This window comes from Plutella xylostella, chromosome 22 (assembly GCF_932276165.1).
Source record: "Plutella xylostella chromosome 22, ilPluXylo3.1, whole genome shotgun sequence".
In the NCBI taxonomy this organism is placed as follows: Eukaryota; Metazoa; Arthropoda; class Insecta; order Lepidoptera; family Plutellidae; genus Plutella; species Plutella xylostella.
This window is the reverse complement of record NC_064002.1, coordinates 10,154,374-10,169,769: the sequence shown is the minus strand read 5'-3', so window position 1 is coordinate 10,169,769 and position 15,396 is coordinate 10,154,374. Positions and strand designations below refer to the sequence as shown.

At 35.5% G+C, this 15,396-nt stretch overlaps 1 protein-coding gene across 4 annotated transcripts in view; it reads right to left on the bottom strand.

The window, feature by feature from the left end:
* Positions 1 to 236: 236 nt before the first annotated feature.
* Positions 237 to 15,396, bottom strand: part of LOC105382149 (cystinosin homolog) — a 31,353-nt gene continuing 16,193 nt past the window's right edge. For 2 of the 4 annotated variants that reach the window (XM_038105350.2, XM_048629045.1), the window contains 8 exons: positions 10,293 to 10,422; positions 9,987 to 10,086; positions 9,525 to 9,725; positions 8,392 to 8,632; positions 7,820 to 7,939; positions 7,197 to 7,367; positions 6,520 to 6,740; positions 237 to 1,316 (listed from right to left, as the gene is read on the bottom strand). In XM_038105350.2, coding sequence (XP_037961278.2) covers positions 1,169 to 1,316; positions 6,520 to 6,740; positions 7,197 to 7,367; positions 7,820 to 7,939; positions 8,392 to 8,632; positions 9,525 to 9,725; positions 9,987 to 10,086; positions 10,293 to 10,401 — 1,311 coding nt within the window. In that variant the 5' untranslated portion in view covers positions 10,402 to 10,422 and the 3' untranslated portion in view covers positions 237 to 1,168. Of the gene's footprint in view, positions 1,317 to 4,210; positions 4,851 to 5,188; positions 5,285 to 6,519; positions 6,741 to 7,196; positions 7,368 to 7,819; positions 7,940 to 8,391; positions 8,633 to 9,524; positions 9,726 to 9,986; positions 10,087 to 10,292; positions 10,423 to 15,396 lie in introns of those variants that run through there. The other 2 variants (XM_048629046.1, XM_048629047.1) reach the window with 2 other exon arrangements.

Genomic DNA, 15,396 nt, shown 5'->3' with positions numbered 1-15,396 from the left:
AATAAGTTCTATCTTAGTAGGTAGAAATATATCTAACCTAATAAACATATTTATTTTTATTTATTCTACCTACTTACCAAGGAAACTCTTCCCAACCTTGTCACGAGCTTGATAAGAATCCAAATATTGTCTTAATTTAATGCACACACTCACCTAAATCTAAATAAACTGTGAATTTATGATACCTTAAGTTTATTTTTCCATATGGGGGAACCTTTTAAAGTAGGATAGGTATATAAAAATAAATCATTTTATTTAACTATAAATTTATATTTATTGCGAATTTATGTTAACATTTATTGCTTCAGATAAAGTAATTGCGCTATTTTGTGTATAGTATAATTATAACACAAGCTAGCTATATATTATAGATTGGACAAGTTATAATGTTTCCATATTATGAACGGCTGCAGTAAATTTACAATTCAATATTTTTCAATAGTTACCTACTAAATTATTATAGCTATTATGTACTAGTTAAATATAATGTAATTTATTCGATAAACAGTTTTATCTTTATACATACTACCTACCTACCTAAAGCTGAAACTAAATCCTACAATAGTTTATCTCGTTAGGGAGTTATTTAAAAAGGACACTTTTGGATAACATAAGTTTTAATTAAATTCATCGAGCCCTATCTACATCTACAAATATTATATATCCACATATATATAATATTACTTTTTTAAGTACCTACCCACTACCGTAAACAAGGCATAATTCATGAAGGTAGGTACTTAGATATTTATACTTTTTACGATCTTATTAGCTATCGTGCAATATTGATTATCTCCGAAAGTACATAGTTACAAAGGTAATGATAAAAAATTATGTTTTAAAATGAAATTACAAGTTCATTATACTATAACTCCTAAAGGCTCCTTCACACTAAGTATATCACCAATCAGTTTATTTGTTTAATGTTTGTATCACCTTTTCAGTCACACAATAACTAATAACCACTATAATTGTTTTACAATATCTCACTACACTTTTTTCAATTCACTAATATCTCTTCTTTTTAATACCTTGTAAACATCATTATTTGCTTCTCTTTCACCCAACTCAACCCTCAATCACCAACACCATATTTGGCTATTCTTTCAAATGCGATGGCCAATCTTTCTGGCCTATGTCAGGTCAATCATTTTCATACTCATTTTCTTTACGTTGGGGATCCTTGGTAGGGGATTTCGCTGGTTGGTGCAGAGCCATCAGGGACCTCTGACAGGTCATCTTCATCATCCATCATGGCTGCCTCTTGAGGGGACTCGGAATGTGTAGTCCCTGGTAGCAGAATGTAGTGGGATTGCCTGCAAAAGAAAATTGTTTTATTATTATTTTAAAGTAGTTTTCTTATGCGAGCATCGCATCGTCTTTAGTGGAAATTCCTGGATAAACATATGTCTTTAGCACTCAGATATACATATACAGGGTGTTGCAAAAAGGGTATACTAAGAATTCATGATTTTTCAAAGCTCGTAGAAACAAAGTTGTTAGAATGACCACCTAAGTCACACCCTTTCGGCCTATTATTTTAGCATTTTTTATATTCATTAAGATTTATGAATACCTAGGTAACGCGATCGCTACAAAGTCTAATCGCAATCGCAACTGTAGGTATTTGTTTAAGATAATAGGGAAAAGAAATCTGAACAATACAATAGAAAGGTAAGTAGTAACATACATAGTACCTAACAAGTATGTATCAGAATATATACAGGTCCTTATGTACATTGCATGTCTACAGTCTAGACTAGCATTTTATTACATTGTTAGGTAAATTAATAGATTACGATAACTACGTCATTTTACGTAAACTTCCCGTACGTCTAGTACAGGTTTTGCATTTTTTGAAAACTATAAAAGTTACTTAATGTTTTTTTTCTGTCATCTGCATACATTATCTTTCAAAAGTTGCATGATAGTTTCGGCTAGAGGCGCCACTTTGTATGCGAGAAAACGTAAACTTTTATAGTTTCCGACAACCTAACAAACCTGTACTAGACCCTCCGAAGGCATTGTCTCTTCTTCTATGTGTACCTATATATGGTAAATATATACTAGTTTGTCGCCGTGATATTAGAATAGCCAGTCCGACTAGCGTGAGCATTTCTCCGATGGTAGGTACAGCATTATCGTCGACTCTTCTTACCATCATTATCATCAGCCAATGAGCGTTCAGTCGTTTTCAGGAACAAGATAAGAATTTAATTCGCCATGCTATTTATTACGATACGATGCGATGGTGTCCATTCCCAAAACTTCTGAACATACTTTTGTACTTTGACTTCTGTCCCTAGTCCCTACACTCAGTTTTATATTCACGTACCTATGGTTTGTGGTTTGTGGTCAGCAGTTCGTCACATACTCACATGCAGTCAGCTTCGTAAATACCTTGCGTTTGTGAAATAAAACTTTTATGTAAGTAGGTACCCATTTTCAACAAAAAAAATTGCTAGTAATCTTTGTTATCGCTTCCTTTTCAAAATCCATATTTTTCAGGAAATACCGTGCATGCTGGTGTCATTCTATTTGCTCATTAAACTAGCTTAAATACTGTCTTTATTACTGCACTTATCATTCATGTTATTATCCTAATAATACTGAACAGTCTTAGATTCATCTTCCAGAGATAAAGATAAGAGAATGAATAAAATATATTTTAGGTAAGTACTAGAGCACTGCAACGCTAACTTTGCAACGGATAAAAGATGTTTTAATTAAATTGCTTCCCCTTAATCAATGAAGAAGAGTAAGGGCGTTTTAATAGCATTTTACAGCATGCGGATTTCGTCACGCACGTGGGATAGTACGCGGATGATATTCCACGCGTTACAATGCTTGTATGAACGCGTGCGGGGCAATCCCGCGTGCGTGATCAAATCCGCATGCTTTTAAAAACAGCCTTAACAATACTCTAAGACAGTGTCAGCAATTATAAAGAATCATTGTTTCCTGAACTGTTGCAAAGTTACCCTTGTCGGAGTGTACCTATTAATTAATCTTCAAACGAACCACATACTTATAAATATTATTTTATTTAGCACGTGAAATCTGCTTCAAAATCTTAAAGCGAAGTAAGAATACTAATAAGTATACTGAAAACAGCCTTTTGTATAAGTAGGTATCGTGCCTGGCAATGTTTCAGATTGTGAAATCAAAATAAATCATCTATACCTACCAAAAAGCCTATCAGCGTATCATAATAATGACAAGACAAACTATGGCCAATGGCGATGTCTTAAAAAAAGTGGCGCCCCTATTATTTTCTACTCTTTCTTTCTAGGCTACTAAGTCGAGCAAAAAAGCGGCACGGCCTTACCATCCTTTTCTCGAAGCAATACAGGCCATTTTCGACCCCTTCGTTTCGTTACTTCGTTGTGGATAAAACTAGAAAACTGAATTTTCAATAACCATGCAGGCATTATAAAGACACGGTACATTTCAAATTTCATTCAATTTGAACCAGTAGTTTTAGAATTATAACGGGTCAAAATTTCTTAATTTTGTCACTGACTGACTCACTCACTCACTCACTCACCGATCATAAAAATTCTAAGGCACTTCTAGCAGACCTAGAAGCTAACCAAGGAAAAACTAAAATATTTGGGGGCACGGCAGTGCCCCCACCAAGTAAATATAGGCGCACGGTAGTGCCCCTGCCAAATCGAGCAAAAGATTCGCGTCATGCACAATAAATCCGCAAGGGATGGATTACCTACCTACGGACAAATATGTAACATCAGGCTACCAGTGCTACCACTTATAGTCAAATTTTCTTAATGTACAATGAACTTTGTGTATTGGAAACTGTAGTATTAAAGTTACGTTTATTCATTACGTATACATTACGTAGCCAAAAATAAAGATTCTTGATTCTTACCTTAAGTTTGCGATTTATGTAGGTAGGCAACTTAGACTTGTTTTTTTTTGACAAGTATTGTTTTTTATGGGATTATGTATTACTATGGTCCTGACCCCTGACAATGGGATTTAAAATAAAAACACAGCAGAATCAAGATTCGTTTATTATAAACCAATATTTAAATGAAACTTATTAAATAAACTTAAACCTCTTAAACTTTTACCTCTTAAAAATAAGCGTTGGCTAAGAAACTTCATACTAATACAAGAAGATAAGGAGCGGAAACAGTATGAAATATGCAAATAATGGGTAGGGATGTTAGAATCAAAAATGCGCATGTAAATAATTAAATACATTTTAATATAAAATGTATTTCTTTAAGATTGTATAACATACTAAATATTAGATTAGATCACAGTTCCAAAATTAAGAGTTACAGACTCTTTTCAATATAATAATTTTAATGGTGATATTTTGGCGGATTCTTTTTACGCTTTAGAAGCTTCTCTAGCGCCACAGTATAAATGCAAAGGAATCTTGGTGTTAGATATAGGAACTAAGTGTACATAGAATGGAAGTAGAGCTGACTTATCAAACCCACATTTGGGGATTATTTACTATTAACAATAGATATACGTATAAAATCTGTTGATATTTTTTTAGATACATAGACATGAATTATAAATAATCTTCTACAGTAAATTCGATAGTATAAAAGTTTGACAAAGTTTTATCAACTTGTTTTTGGTATGTATGACCGTTCCAATGTATTTGCATGATAAAATAACATTGTAACTTCATACTACAGGCGGTTCATAGATGGCGCTGTATGCAGTGGCCATTTTTTTCTGATGGATTTATTCTATGCATTATTTTATAATTATTATTTAAACTATTTTAGATGTATCTTCGCAGATCTATCTCTGGTGTCAGTCATCACGCCTTTCCATCCATATTGTTGTTTTTCTCATCGGCGTGCCTAAAACGTACAAGAAACTGTTAGATACAAACTCCGTGCAGTAGTTATACGAAAATCCCATGTATTTAAAAAATAAAAACATTGTAAGAACGGATAGAGACATCCAAACTAGTTACTGACAAGCTGACAACTCATTTGATAATAAAATCATAATTCCTATGTTCAAAACATATTTACAGTGGAATAAAATAAAATCTAATAAGAATAATTGGGACTTCTTCGTACTACTACTGCATTAAAAAAGTTAAAGCTAAAACCATAGACCAAATTAAAACTAAACAAAAGAAGGTGTTTCACACAACCCACTTCAAGTAGAAAGATAGCAGCCATATACATACCAATATTCCGTGACCAAAAAGTATTCTTTGCCATCACCGCTTGCCGTATTCGAGCCCTCATCACTACCGTTAACCAGTTCAAATTCCTTGCCTTCTCTGAAAATGCGATAGACAAAAATATTGTTTCTTTAGAAAAAGTGAATTTTGAAAAACCTATTTTGTTTTTTATACCGGCGTGCGTTTTGAAAGCTAAAGCGTTGTCTTCATGATTATTTTTTTGGTTTTCGTTGCAAGCAGGATGGCAGGATTTCTGTATTGGATCCTTTGGGGATGGTTATGTTCGATATGATTTTGTATTGTTGATAAAATATTATGATGATAATGTTCTCGTGATGTTTGACTGGCTGAATGTATATTTTGTAGACAATCAGTGTTTGGATATGTTTTGTGTTCTCAGGAATCTTGATTTCATTTTCTTCTTTCAGTTTCACAGCTCTGTGACTTGCGTTTCTTTCATCTATTATTCAGATTTCTTCTTTCTATTTGACTTCAAGCTTTGTGGAGCTTTTATATTCCATTGTAGTGTTCCTTCTTTCACCTTCTTTCTCCTTCTTTTCAGTGTTGAGTGTCAAGAATTTGAAGTATTGAAGAAAAGAGTAGACAAGTGTGTTAGTTAGAACAAACAGGATAATGTGAGTTAGAGTTATGGACCCAACAGAGACCGGATGATTGAAATGAAATGGTACAATGTCAAGCATAATGTACAAGCCAGGGAAATATTTCACGTTTGAACAAAAACGTATAGGTACACAGAATCTCAAAGAACCGTCAAAAAGTAAGAACATAAATTGACAGTTTGACAGTGGGAAAACAAAATGGCGAACTAACTAAGCGTAATAATAGGCGTAATATAAAGGTTATTGTTCTCAAGTTATTCAAAATTTTAGCCTGCAAATATTACGCTTATTTAGTCCGTTTACAAATTTACAAGTATTACACTAATGTTTAGGAATTGTTTGTTGATATCGTTAGTACTTAATGTTTTTCGGACTGGATTCGAACCCGCCACATCACACTACCACCTTTGTTAGCCAACACCAGTGTGCCATCAGAAACAATAGAAAGATTCAAAGGCGATCCCATGTTTATATGAAACAAATTAATACGATTAGATTACAATGGGAACGCTTTTAAACCGCTTCCTTTGCTGAATAACCGACTTTACACTTTAGTGCATTTGGGATAAAATTCAAAGAGACATTTTTCATTTAAAATTACACAAACTGGTTATTTACAACCCCTTTAGGTTTCGATCCGTTAAAAACCAGTCCTAGTCCTCAACAAAAAATGCCTCTTCAATTATAACCCGACCAAATAAATAACACACCAACCTGTAGAACACATAATGCTGCAGAATGAAGAAGACATCGAAGATCAGACTGAACAGGCCAAGTCCAAACTTGGTGGCGTCTCCGAAGAACGAGATCCAGTCGTGGTAGTTGTACGCGTTGAGGATCATCTGCAGGATGGAGAGGAACCCGCCGATGAAGTCCAGGAAGATGTTGCCGATCGACCAGCCGACGGTCGACTTGCGCTGGTAGTTCATGTATGCCTGGGGAATAGGGGTGTTTTAATACATTAATATCTGTAATTAATAATACATGAAAATCATATCCTTGGAAATCAGACTCGATAGAAAATATATTGTGACCGGCGGTGCGGTGTACAAATGAGTTGCCGAGATATGTGTGGCTTAACTTGTTATATTAAATAGTTCAACCTATAAGTACTACAATCGTGAATACGAAAGCGTTTTTGTTTCTTATTTTTGTGCCCTAATTTCTTGTCAGAAATAGGATATTAATCAGGGAAGTGCTTAGGTATCAAATATATTGCTCGGCCGGGAATCGAACCCCGATGCCTGCAACCTTCTCATTAGTAAATAAACATTTGTATGCCGAGAAATCAGAAATAATTAAAATTGCATTATGTCTCACGGGGCTCTATGCTTCGGAGTTCCAAAATCCTTTTTATCTCAACAGAACTAAATAAAGCTAAATTTCCTCACCTGCGGCATATACTTAATAAGCGTGATGCACAGCTTGATATAACTGCAGTAGTTCAAGAAGTCGAGCCACTGCATCTTGCCTGCCCCGGCCACGCTCGCACTGACTATGACGACCGCCCCGAATAGGCTGAGGATGCCGCGACCGACAAGGGAGACGCGCTGGTCGGCTTTCTGGAAACGCATGAAGTATAATTATTAGTTAGGCACTTTAGGGATTAGTGTCTTAGTTTAGTAATAACTCAATGAATTGCTGGCTCCTTCTTCTTACAGTTGTTACCTCACTCAGGGAGGCTCTTCTCGGGCAATCAGCGAATGTCGCTAATCGAAAAGGATAAGCCAGTCTAAATACAGGAACCCTAGACACGCTCTAGTGTTTATTAACGTCAAGCTAAGAAGAAAACTAGCAATCTCTACAGCTGGATTAGGACTTGTGTGCCAATCACGAATATGCTCGACTCTGTTCGATAAGTAATTATAGGCGGTTTATTGTCGATAACGTTAAAAACTAATAAAATGCATACAAACTCCTATCGAATTACACCTAGACACCTATAGTCGACAATAGTCGTGATTCGCCCACAAGTCAGGCTTCATCAGAACAGAATACTACAACACATTCTCACCTCGTAAAGGAAGCACTGCACAATAGTGATGATGGTGGCGAAACACGCGTGTAGAGAGAAGAACACGTCGTTCAGTTGGACCGGGTTGAGGCCGCGGGGGTGGCGCGCGAAGTACTCCGTCTGTGGAGGGGGAAATGGGATGATGAGTGTGAGTTGTGGTAAAAAGGTGTTATGGGTGTTTAATGGAAGTTTGGTATTTGTTAGATTCGTCAGGTAGTTGACAGCGATGACGAGCATCTGTTTTACGTGTGATATGACGTGTGCATAACATTTTTAACGGAGATATGTTAATGGAATTGTGTGGAATAGGCCGCTATGGGCATTTTCAGCAATACATGAGACTACAGATTCACGCAACCATAATATCCACGTTTAGCAGGCGAATTGGAGATAACATATACAATACAGTGTGGATTTCTGTCAAGGTTTGGTGTTCGCGTAAATTCACAAAATATGATTACGTTTTCTGTTCAATTTACAAAAAATCTAATAAAACTTGAACTAAGCTCAAAGTAAATGTATTAGTAATTTCAGTATCCCGTTTTGTGTTTTTAATATTGTTTTAAACACACCTGTATATCCTTAGAGAAGTAGAGAGCGCAGTTGAACATAGAATACATGGTGAAGCCCATAATGTTGAGCGCCAAGAAGTCGAAGTTCAGCCCGACGACGCTTTTCCTCTTGAAGTTGATGTATATTTGCGGGTAGAAGGAAACCGACCACGCCACGAAGTAGATCCAGCCCATTATGTAGGAGATTATGTTGATGGCGTGAGAGTGCATCACTGTGATGCGTAGGAATACAGTGTCCATACTGCGGAGAGAAAAACTTATTGATTAGTTGGTGGTGCATGGTGATTAGATAGTACAGTGTCGGGTACAGAATAGGGATGCCCGATCTGAATCGATTTTTTGGAAGATCGATTCACGGCCATACGATCTACCGATCTTTTGAATTGATTCAATGGAATGCGATCTGCAGGTAGATCGAATCGTATGGAGAGAAGAGCGTATGAAAAAATCGTATCATCAGAAAACGAAACTCTCCAGTTCTTATTGGTTGGTGCAGTCGCAATTTATTACCCCAATAACTTTATTGGTCAGGTTAAGTCAGATACACTCGATTAAGCTGCCAAAGTTTCACTTGGTTTTCTTCCCCATTGAGCGGCTTAGTCGTAATAGCCATTTTTTTATGAACCAGCGCGATTTTTTAAAAGTTTTTACTAAAAATAGACTTGTGGTAATATTTTAAGATCTTTCTGAGAATGATTCCGAGCCATACTATTTACATGGAAAATATATTTTAAAAGATTTTTTCCTGATACGATCTTTTAAGATCGATTAAATCGATTAAAATTCATACGATTTAGATCGAGAATCGATTCACGGAGTTACGATCCAAAAGATCGATTCAAGCCAGAAAATCGGGCATCCCTAGTAGAGAAACCTGAGCCCTCTCAGTGTGTCAATTCTACCGGTCAGGTGTATGTGCGCTAGACTGTACATCTGCCTTATTTATTCTTAAAAGCGATGCAAAGGTTTTATTGAAAACAGTGTAAGTGTCCTGAGGTATCAGCCGTGGCGTTTTGCAGTATGAACCGCCATTTTAGATCTTTATTTACACGCCTTACACCAATAGAGGGCGCCACTAGCCACAATAATTACATTACATGCCTAAAGCCTTTTACGAAAACAGCTGCACTCACTTAACAAACCCAGCCGGCGTGACATTAAACGTGACCTCCGAATGGCCGGGGCTCTTCCCGTACGCGCAGATGTCGTACGAGATCTCCGCGGACGCGCTGGGCGGGTCCCCGGCGGCGAGCACCACGGTCGAGGGGACGAATTGGACGATGTCGCCATGTTGGATCTGAGCCGAGACTGTGAGAGTCTCGTTGTATGTGCCACTGGAATTAGGGAAATGGAGGTTGTGAAATTAACTGTTTTCGTCGTATGTTGACTATATTGGTGGCGGTGGGAGTAGAAAAGTGTATAATGACGGATGTAAAATGGGAGCTTTCTGAATCATTATAAAAACAAAATCATAGATGGTAGATTCCATTGCTATGGTCGTCGTATGAAGTAATTAGTAGCGCCATCTATGCTTTGGTAAAAAAATATTAGCGGATTAGCCTAGTTTTAACTACATAAGTCAGATAGGTACTTACATTTGCACCAATTTGAAGAGATGTGTCTCGTCCACCAATAGCTCAAGGTCTGTGATGTCCACGTAAAGTTTTTCTATCTGTGAATTGGCAGCTGGTAAACCTGAAAACACATATAAAATTGTTTTAACATAATAATTATGCACCAAAGTAAGTACTTAGGTACATTTGAGAGATACAATTAGTGGTCATAAAATATAACATAACGATTATTCAGTTCAGATAACGTGTCTGTTGAGCATCGATTAATTTAATGACACTCATAAGTTTAATATCCCAAACTAATTACCTACTGACGAAAGTACTCACCTAGCAAGAATACTGTGAAGACGGTGTAAATAAAACATTTGCTTATGCTATGACTAGATGATCTCGGGGAAACCCCCGCGCTGAATACTGCACCTACGCGCGACGCCATCTTGGATTTATTCTATCTTGTCTGTGGACAAAGAGAAATCATTTAAAATGTCTACAGTCAACAAAAAATACCGGTATATACAAAAGAGTTTCATAATACAATAAGACTCAGAGGTGTAAGAGATGCCCAGAAAAATAGAGGTCCTTCCTTCCTAAAACATATCTTGTGTGTCTGTATACATATATTAAACATTATTATTATTATTACATACCAAAGGACTGTAGTAATTAAATGAAATGACTTTATATTTTTACAAAACTAATATTTGCAATTAGGTTATATACCTAACTAGGCCCAGAAAACAATAGCCATGAAACAGCTGTTAAAATAATGTAATTTGTAAAAGTGAAATTAAATAGTAATATGTTATGGAAATAACACCTGCCAATCGTATTATTTTATTAAATTGTACATAGGTACCTATTTTAAATTATTGCATAGGACAGTAAAATTAATTGAAAGGTAAACCGATTAATATTAATTGATCTTAGATCATCTAGCTAACTTCTACATCATTATGTAGATCTACTTGAGTACATTAATTAGTATTAATAAAGTTTTTTCAGTTATAAGACTCATTATCTAAGTGTACAAACCTGCAGAAATAGTGATGAACAATGGTGGTGGGTACAGTTACAGTACAATATTTTCACAGAAAACACTATGTTTCTCTCAAAACACAGAGAAATGAGAATATGAAACGTTCAACATGCCTCCCTATCGGAAAACCGTGACCAACTAGGTATCAATAACATAAAAACGAGGCTATAAAATTGAATTTAATAACCAAACTATAACTAGCAAGTATTTTTATTTTCATACAATTTCATCCTACATTTGATTTTCAGGAGATTATTTTTATAGTAGGTTTTGTTTCCATTAGTTTCAATTTTAGTTGTATACTTAAATTGTGTTTTTAAACTGTTCAAATGAAAAAAAAACATAAGAGACTGCTCAGTCATACATATAGGCGTGGGATCAAAATTAAATACTTAGCTAAGTACTAATCTAATTGTTGCGCCTAAGTTTTGCGGCTAATTGAAAATAAAAATAAACGGTGATAAGAACACAAAAGAGCAATTGTTCTAAAAAGAATGACATAAAACCTTAGACAAGGCATAAAACCATCGATAAGGTTCTAACTACACCTATATACCTATTCTAGTTATTACCTATCCCAATGCCTAACAACTCGTATAGCTATTGCTTGAGGAGTACTAAAATAAGTACGCAAAGAAAAAGTTCGGCAAAATCTTAAAAACATAGATCCCGGTATGGGTAATACGGGTACTGTAAGGGAAAATCTATCTGCCTACCCCGTTTTCTGCATTATAATAAAAATATTTATATACATATTTATATACAACTCTTAAGACTGACCTACATAAACCAGCACATAACCTGTCGCACATAATTGGCAAATCGATCTTATGGTCTACTTTCAATGCTTTCCTACGGCAATGACATCAAACAACCGATACCGGTAGCGAACAGTGAAGGACACATCAGCATAGCTATAATATGATGAGAATTGAACTCTATGGCAGAAGACAAATGAACAGCTATTGATACACCTTCCTCCAATTTGCCGGTAGATAAGTAATTTGTATGTAGTAATAGGCTATGTTATTATTATTAGTAATTACTCGTGGGAACAACGATTTCAATGCAAACTATTGTCATAGGTACGTAAATATTGAGTCAGGTTAAACCACACTTAGGTATGTGAAATTCCTAATAAAACATGACATCAATGATTAAATATGATATTTTATAAGTGCCAGTGTTTATGTTAGTCCCAATGTAATAGGGGGCGGGCCTATTGCCATTTTACGGGCACATCCAAGACCCGAGAACAAATATCTGTGTTTAAACAAATATCTACCCGACCGGGAATCGAACCCGGGACAAGAGTCAGCGTTGCTAACCGCTGCGCCATCCGGTGGAGTGCCTGTTTCCCAATGTTTCTATAACGTAGATAAAATTTCTGAAATTATGTAATGGACAACATTTCATTTTCTTTACCCTATATTTTTATTAGCTATTCGGAAGGTTTATAGAAAATTAGAGGACCCGTATTTTTTTATTTTGTATATACATTAATTTTTGCATGTTATTTTTAACTTTAAAGTTAATTATTTTAAAACCGGAAGTGACGTCACATATTAGACTCAATTTTTATTTTTGTCTGTTGCCTGAGTTTCGAAAAAAAACATAAATGACACTGACAAGTGACATTTAAACTTTGTTTACATGCCAACCAACAAATCGGTCATTTTCAAATGACAATGATATTTCTGATGATGGAAAGTAGGTACTTATCATGTAAAAAAATAAGCAGAAGCATTTTTTCAGCTGTGTAGGCGGTGGCATGCTCTGGGACATATTATATAGAGGTCATATCTTAATAAAAAATAAAAAAATAGTACGAAAGTGTCAGAACAGAATTAATGAAAATGACCCAAATAAACAACAACGTCACGATAAAACGTCAACGTCAATCAAAAATGAAAGTGACAGTTACTTTGTTTTTAAATCTATGGGCTTTGATCATCAAAATGCATCGCACCTGATGCATGACGTCATCAGCACTTTTTTACTATTTTATGATTTTCTCGAAAATGATACATCCAAAAAATACAAAAACATTTTTTTTGTGGCCTTTAGAGTTAAATCTCGAAATGGTTTTCGATTTATAGCAGCTTTAGTTTTTTGAAATGTTGTCCATTATAACTTAATTTAGTTCAGATCACTTTCATCCAGCCAACAGGCATCTACTTCTGCTCAAGTAAAACTGCACATATCACGTATCTGCATTTGGGTGAATCACTAAATAAATCATGATTAATATGAAATTGTTATTACAATATCATCAAAATAGGCATTTAAATTTTGTATGCAATCGAAGTTTTGTAACTATCGATTTGAATTAAAATCGATAGTTAAAAATGGTCGACGATGTCTGCGAATAGTTGACTTAATTTAGATGATAATTTAATATGTAAGTGTGTCAATGGATTGACGTAATTTATAGAGCAATTGTATGCGGCGCAAAATTCCTTGTACAGAAAAAAAAATTTTTTAAACGTTTGGTACAGAGTACAGACAGCTTTAAGTAGCTCTACACTTATGCACTGGAGGGTAAAACTCACAAACTGCCTAATCATTCAAACATTGACGATTTGTTAAATAGGTACACAACTACCTACCTACTTACACACTCACGGGCGATGAAAAGGTTCCACTGAGAAAAACACCAAATTACTCGTAAACAGAAAAGGCTAGCTTAATGACGCCTCCTGCAACATTGAAGTACATTTTACAGATACAGTTACATCAGGATATTATCAACTAAAAACGGTAATATTTTGTTAAAATTTTATATTAAATATTTGAAAAAATTGTGGTCGTTTGGTGTCGGCATTTTGTGGAACTTTTTCATTGCCCATGAGTGTAAGCTGACTGACTGTACTAGACTGACTGTCAAAGTTTGGATGAACCGATTTATGTTCTGTATTTTTTTCAGACATCGATCGTGAAACATGCTCTTAACGCAATAAACTAAACGCGTGTTGTTAAATACCACTTGTAAAGATAAGAGAAATAGGTGCTTCGAAGTAATCATTTTAGGTACGTTCGTGCTTGCTATATCTTTGATACATTTATTAGAACTGAAATCAATACAAGCTACTAAAATCCCTTGGATTAATTTATCGAAGTATTTATCTAGATGCATGTAGTTTTAAGTCATCATCATCATCATCATCACGTCCCCACAGCTGGAGCACGGGTCTAATTCCAATGAAGGAAGGCTTAGGCCTAGTCCAGTTAAAGTAATCAATACAAACTGATGTCGTTGCTTTGGGTTGAGAAAGTCTCTGGTACTTATTATGTTTTGAAAATAAAATGTAAAAGTACATATAATTGTTATTTACAGTGTCGGTTGTACTTGCCGCACATTTTCCGTTGACTTTACCGCACATTTTTCATAGTTTAAGTGCCAATTTCTCCATTGTCGGTTATCTAACCGACAGGAATTGATTTATAAATTAAACGTCGTGTTCATATAAAATTCATGACAGATGTGTCAAAAGTTAACCACTACTCCCTGGTTATGCTCTAACCGAGAATGGAGAAATTAGCGATGAACTTAAAACGGTTTGACATAATACGGTCAGTTTTATGGTTTGTTCTTGTCTGTGACACACCATCTCGTTCGAATATCGTTAATCTAAGAACGAAGGTATACAAGTAGATTGATACCTGTCATCCGTCGTTTTCTAGAATAACTCTCGACTTACACCGGACCGCTTTCTTCTCCTGACCGTGTCATTCAACCTCCGTGTGCCTACCTATATGTATGTATCAACAGATACATAATCACACATAACGGCGGTTTCACAATCTCTGGATAAAGGCTTTGTGTTGAATTAAATTGAAAACATGCTGTCACTCTCTAAAATTATGTTTTGGACAGCGGCAGCGCCACACCAGCATGATTTTTGTCACACAGGTAACTTTTATCCACACTTTGAAGGTAATTTTAGAAAGAATGTTTATATAGCAATTATTTCAGCACGAGACGAAAGTTACAAAGGGAGGCATGCCTACATGCTATCATTTGCTGATGATGCTAAACAGTGCATGGCTTGACACGAAATCGACAGTACCTACGCTAAAGTAAACTGAGCAATGCATTAGCAGTATTAGCACCTTGCAGCTTTAAGTATAAATCAGTGTCAACTTGTTTTCCTGACGCGCGAAAGTTGTGCTAACAATCCGATTTGGGAGTCTACATATTTGACCAACTATTTGTAGGTTTTTTTTTTCACTAAACAATCTTCTACATTTTCTATAAGTAAGACGAATGATAACCAACAATGATGTAGAGAAATTCTCTATTGATGTAAGTAGTTTTAAATCGCTTTTTAAGTTAGTTGGAAATTTGATATTCAATTTTGATCTAATACATAACGTGCGAAACCGCATGCTATT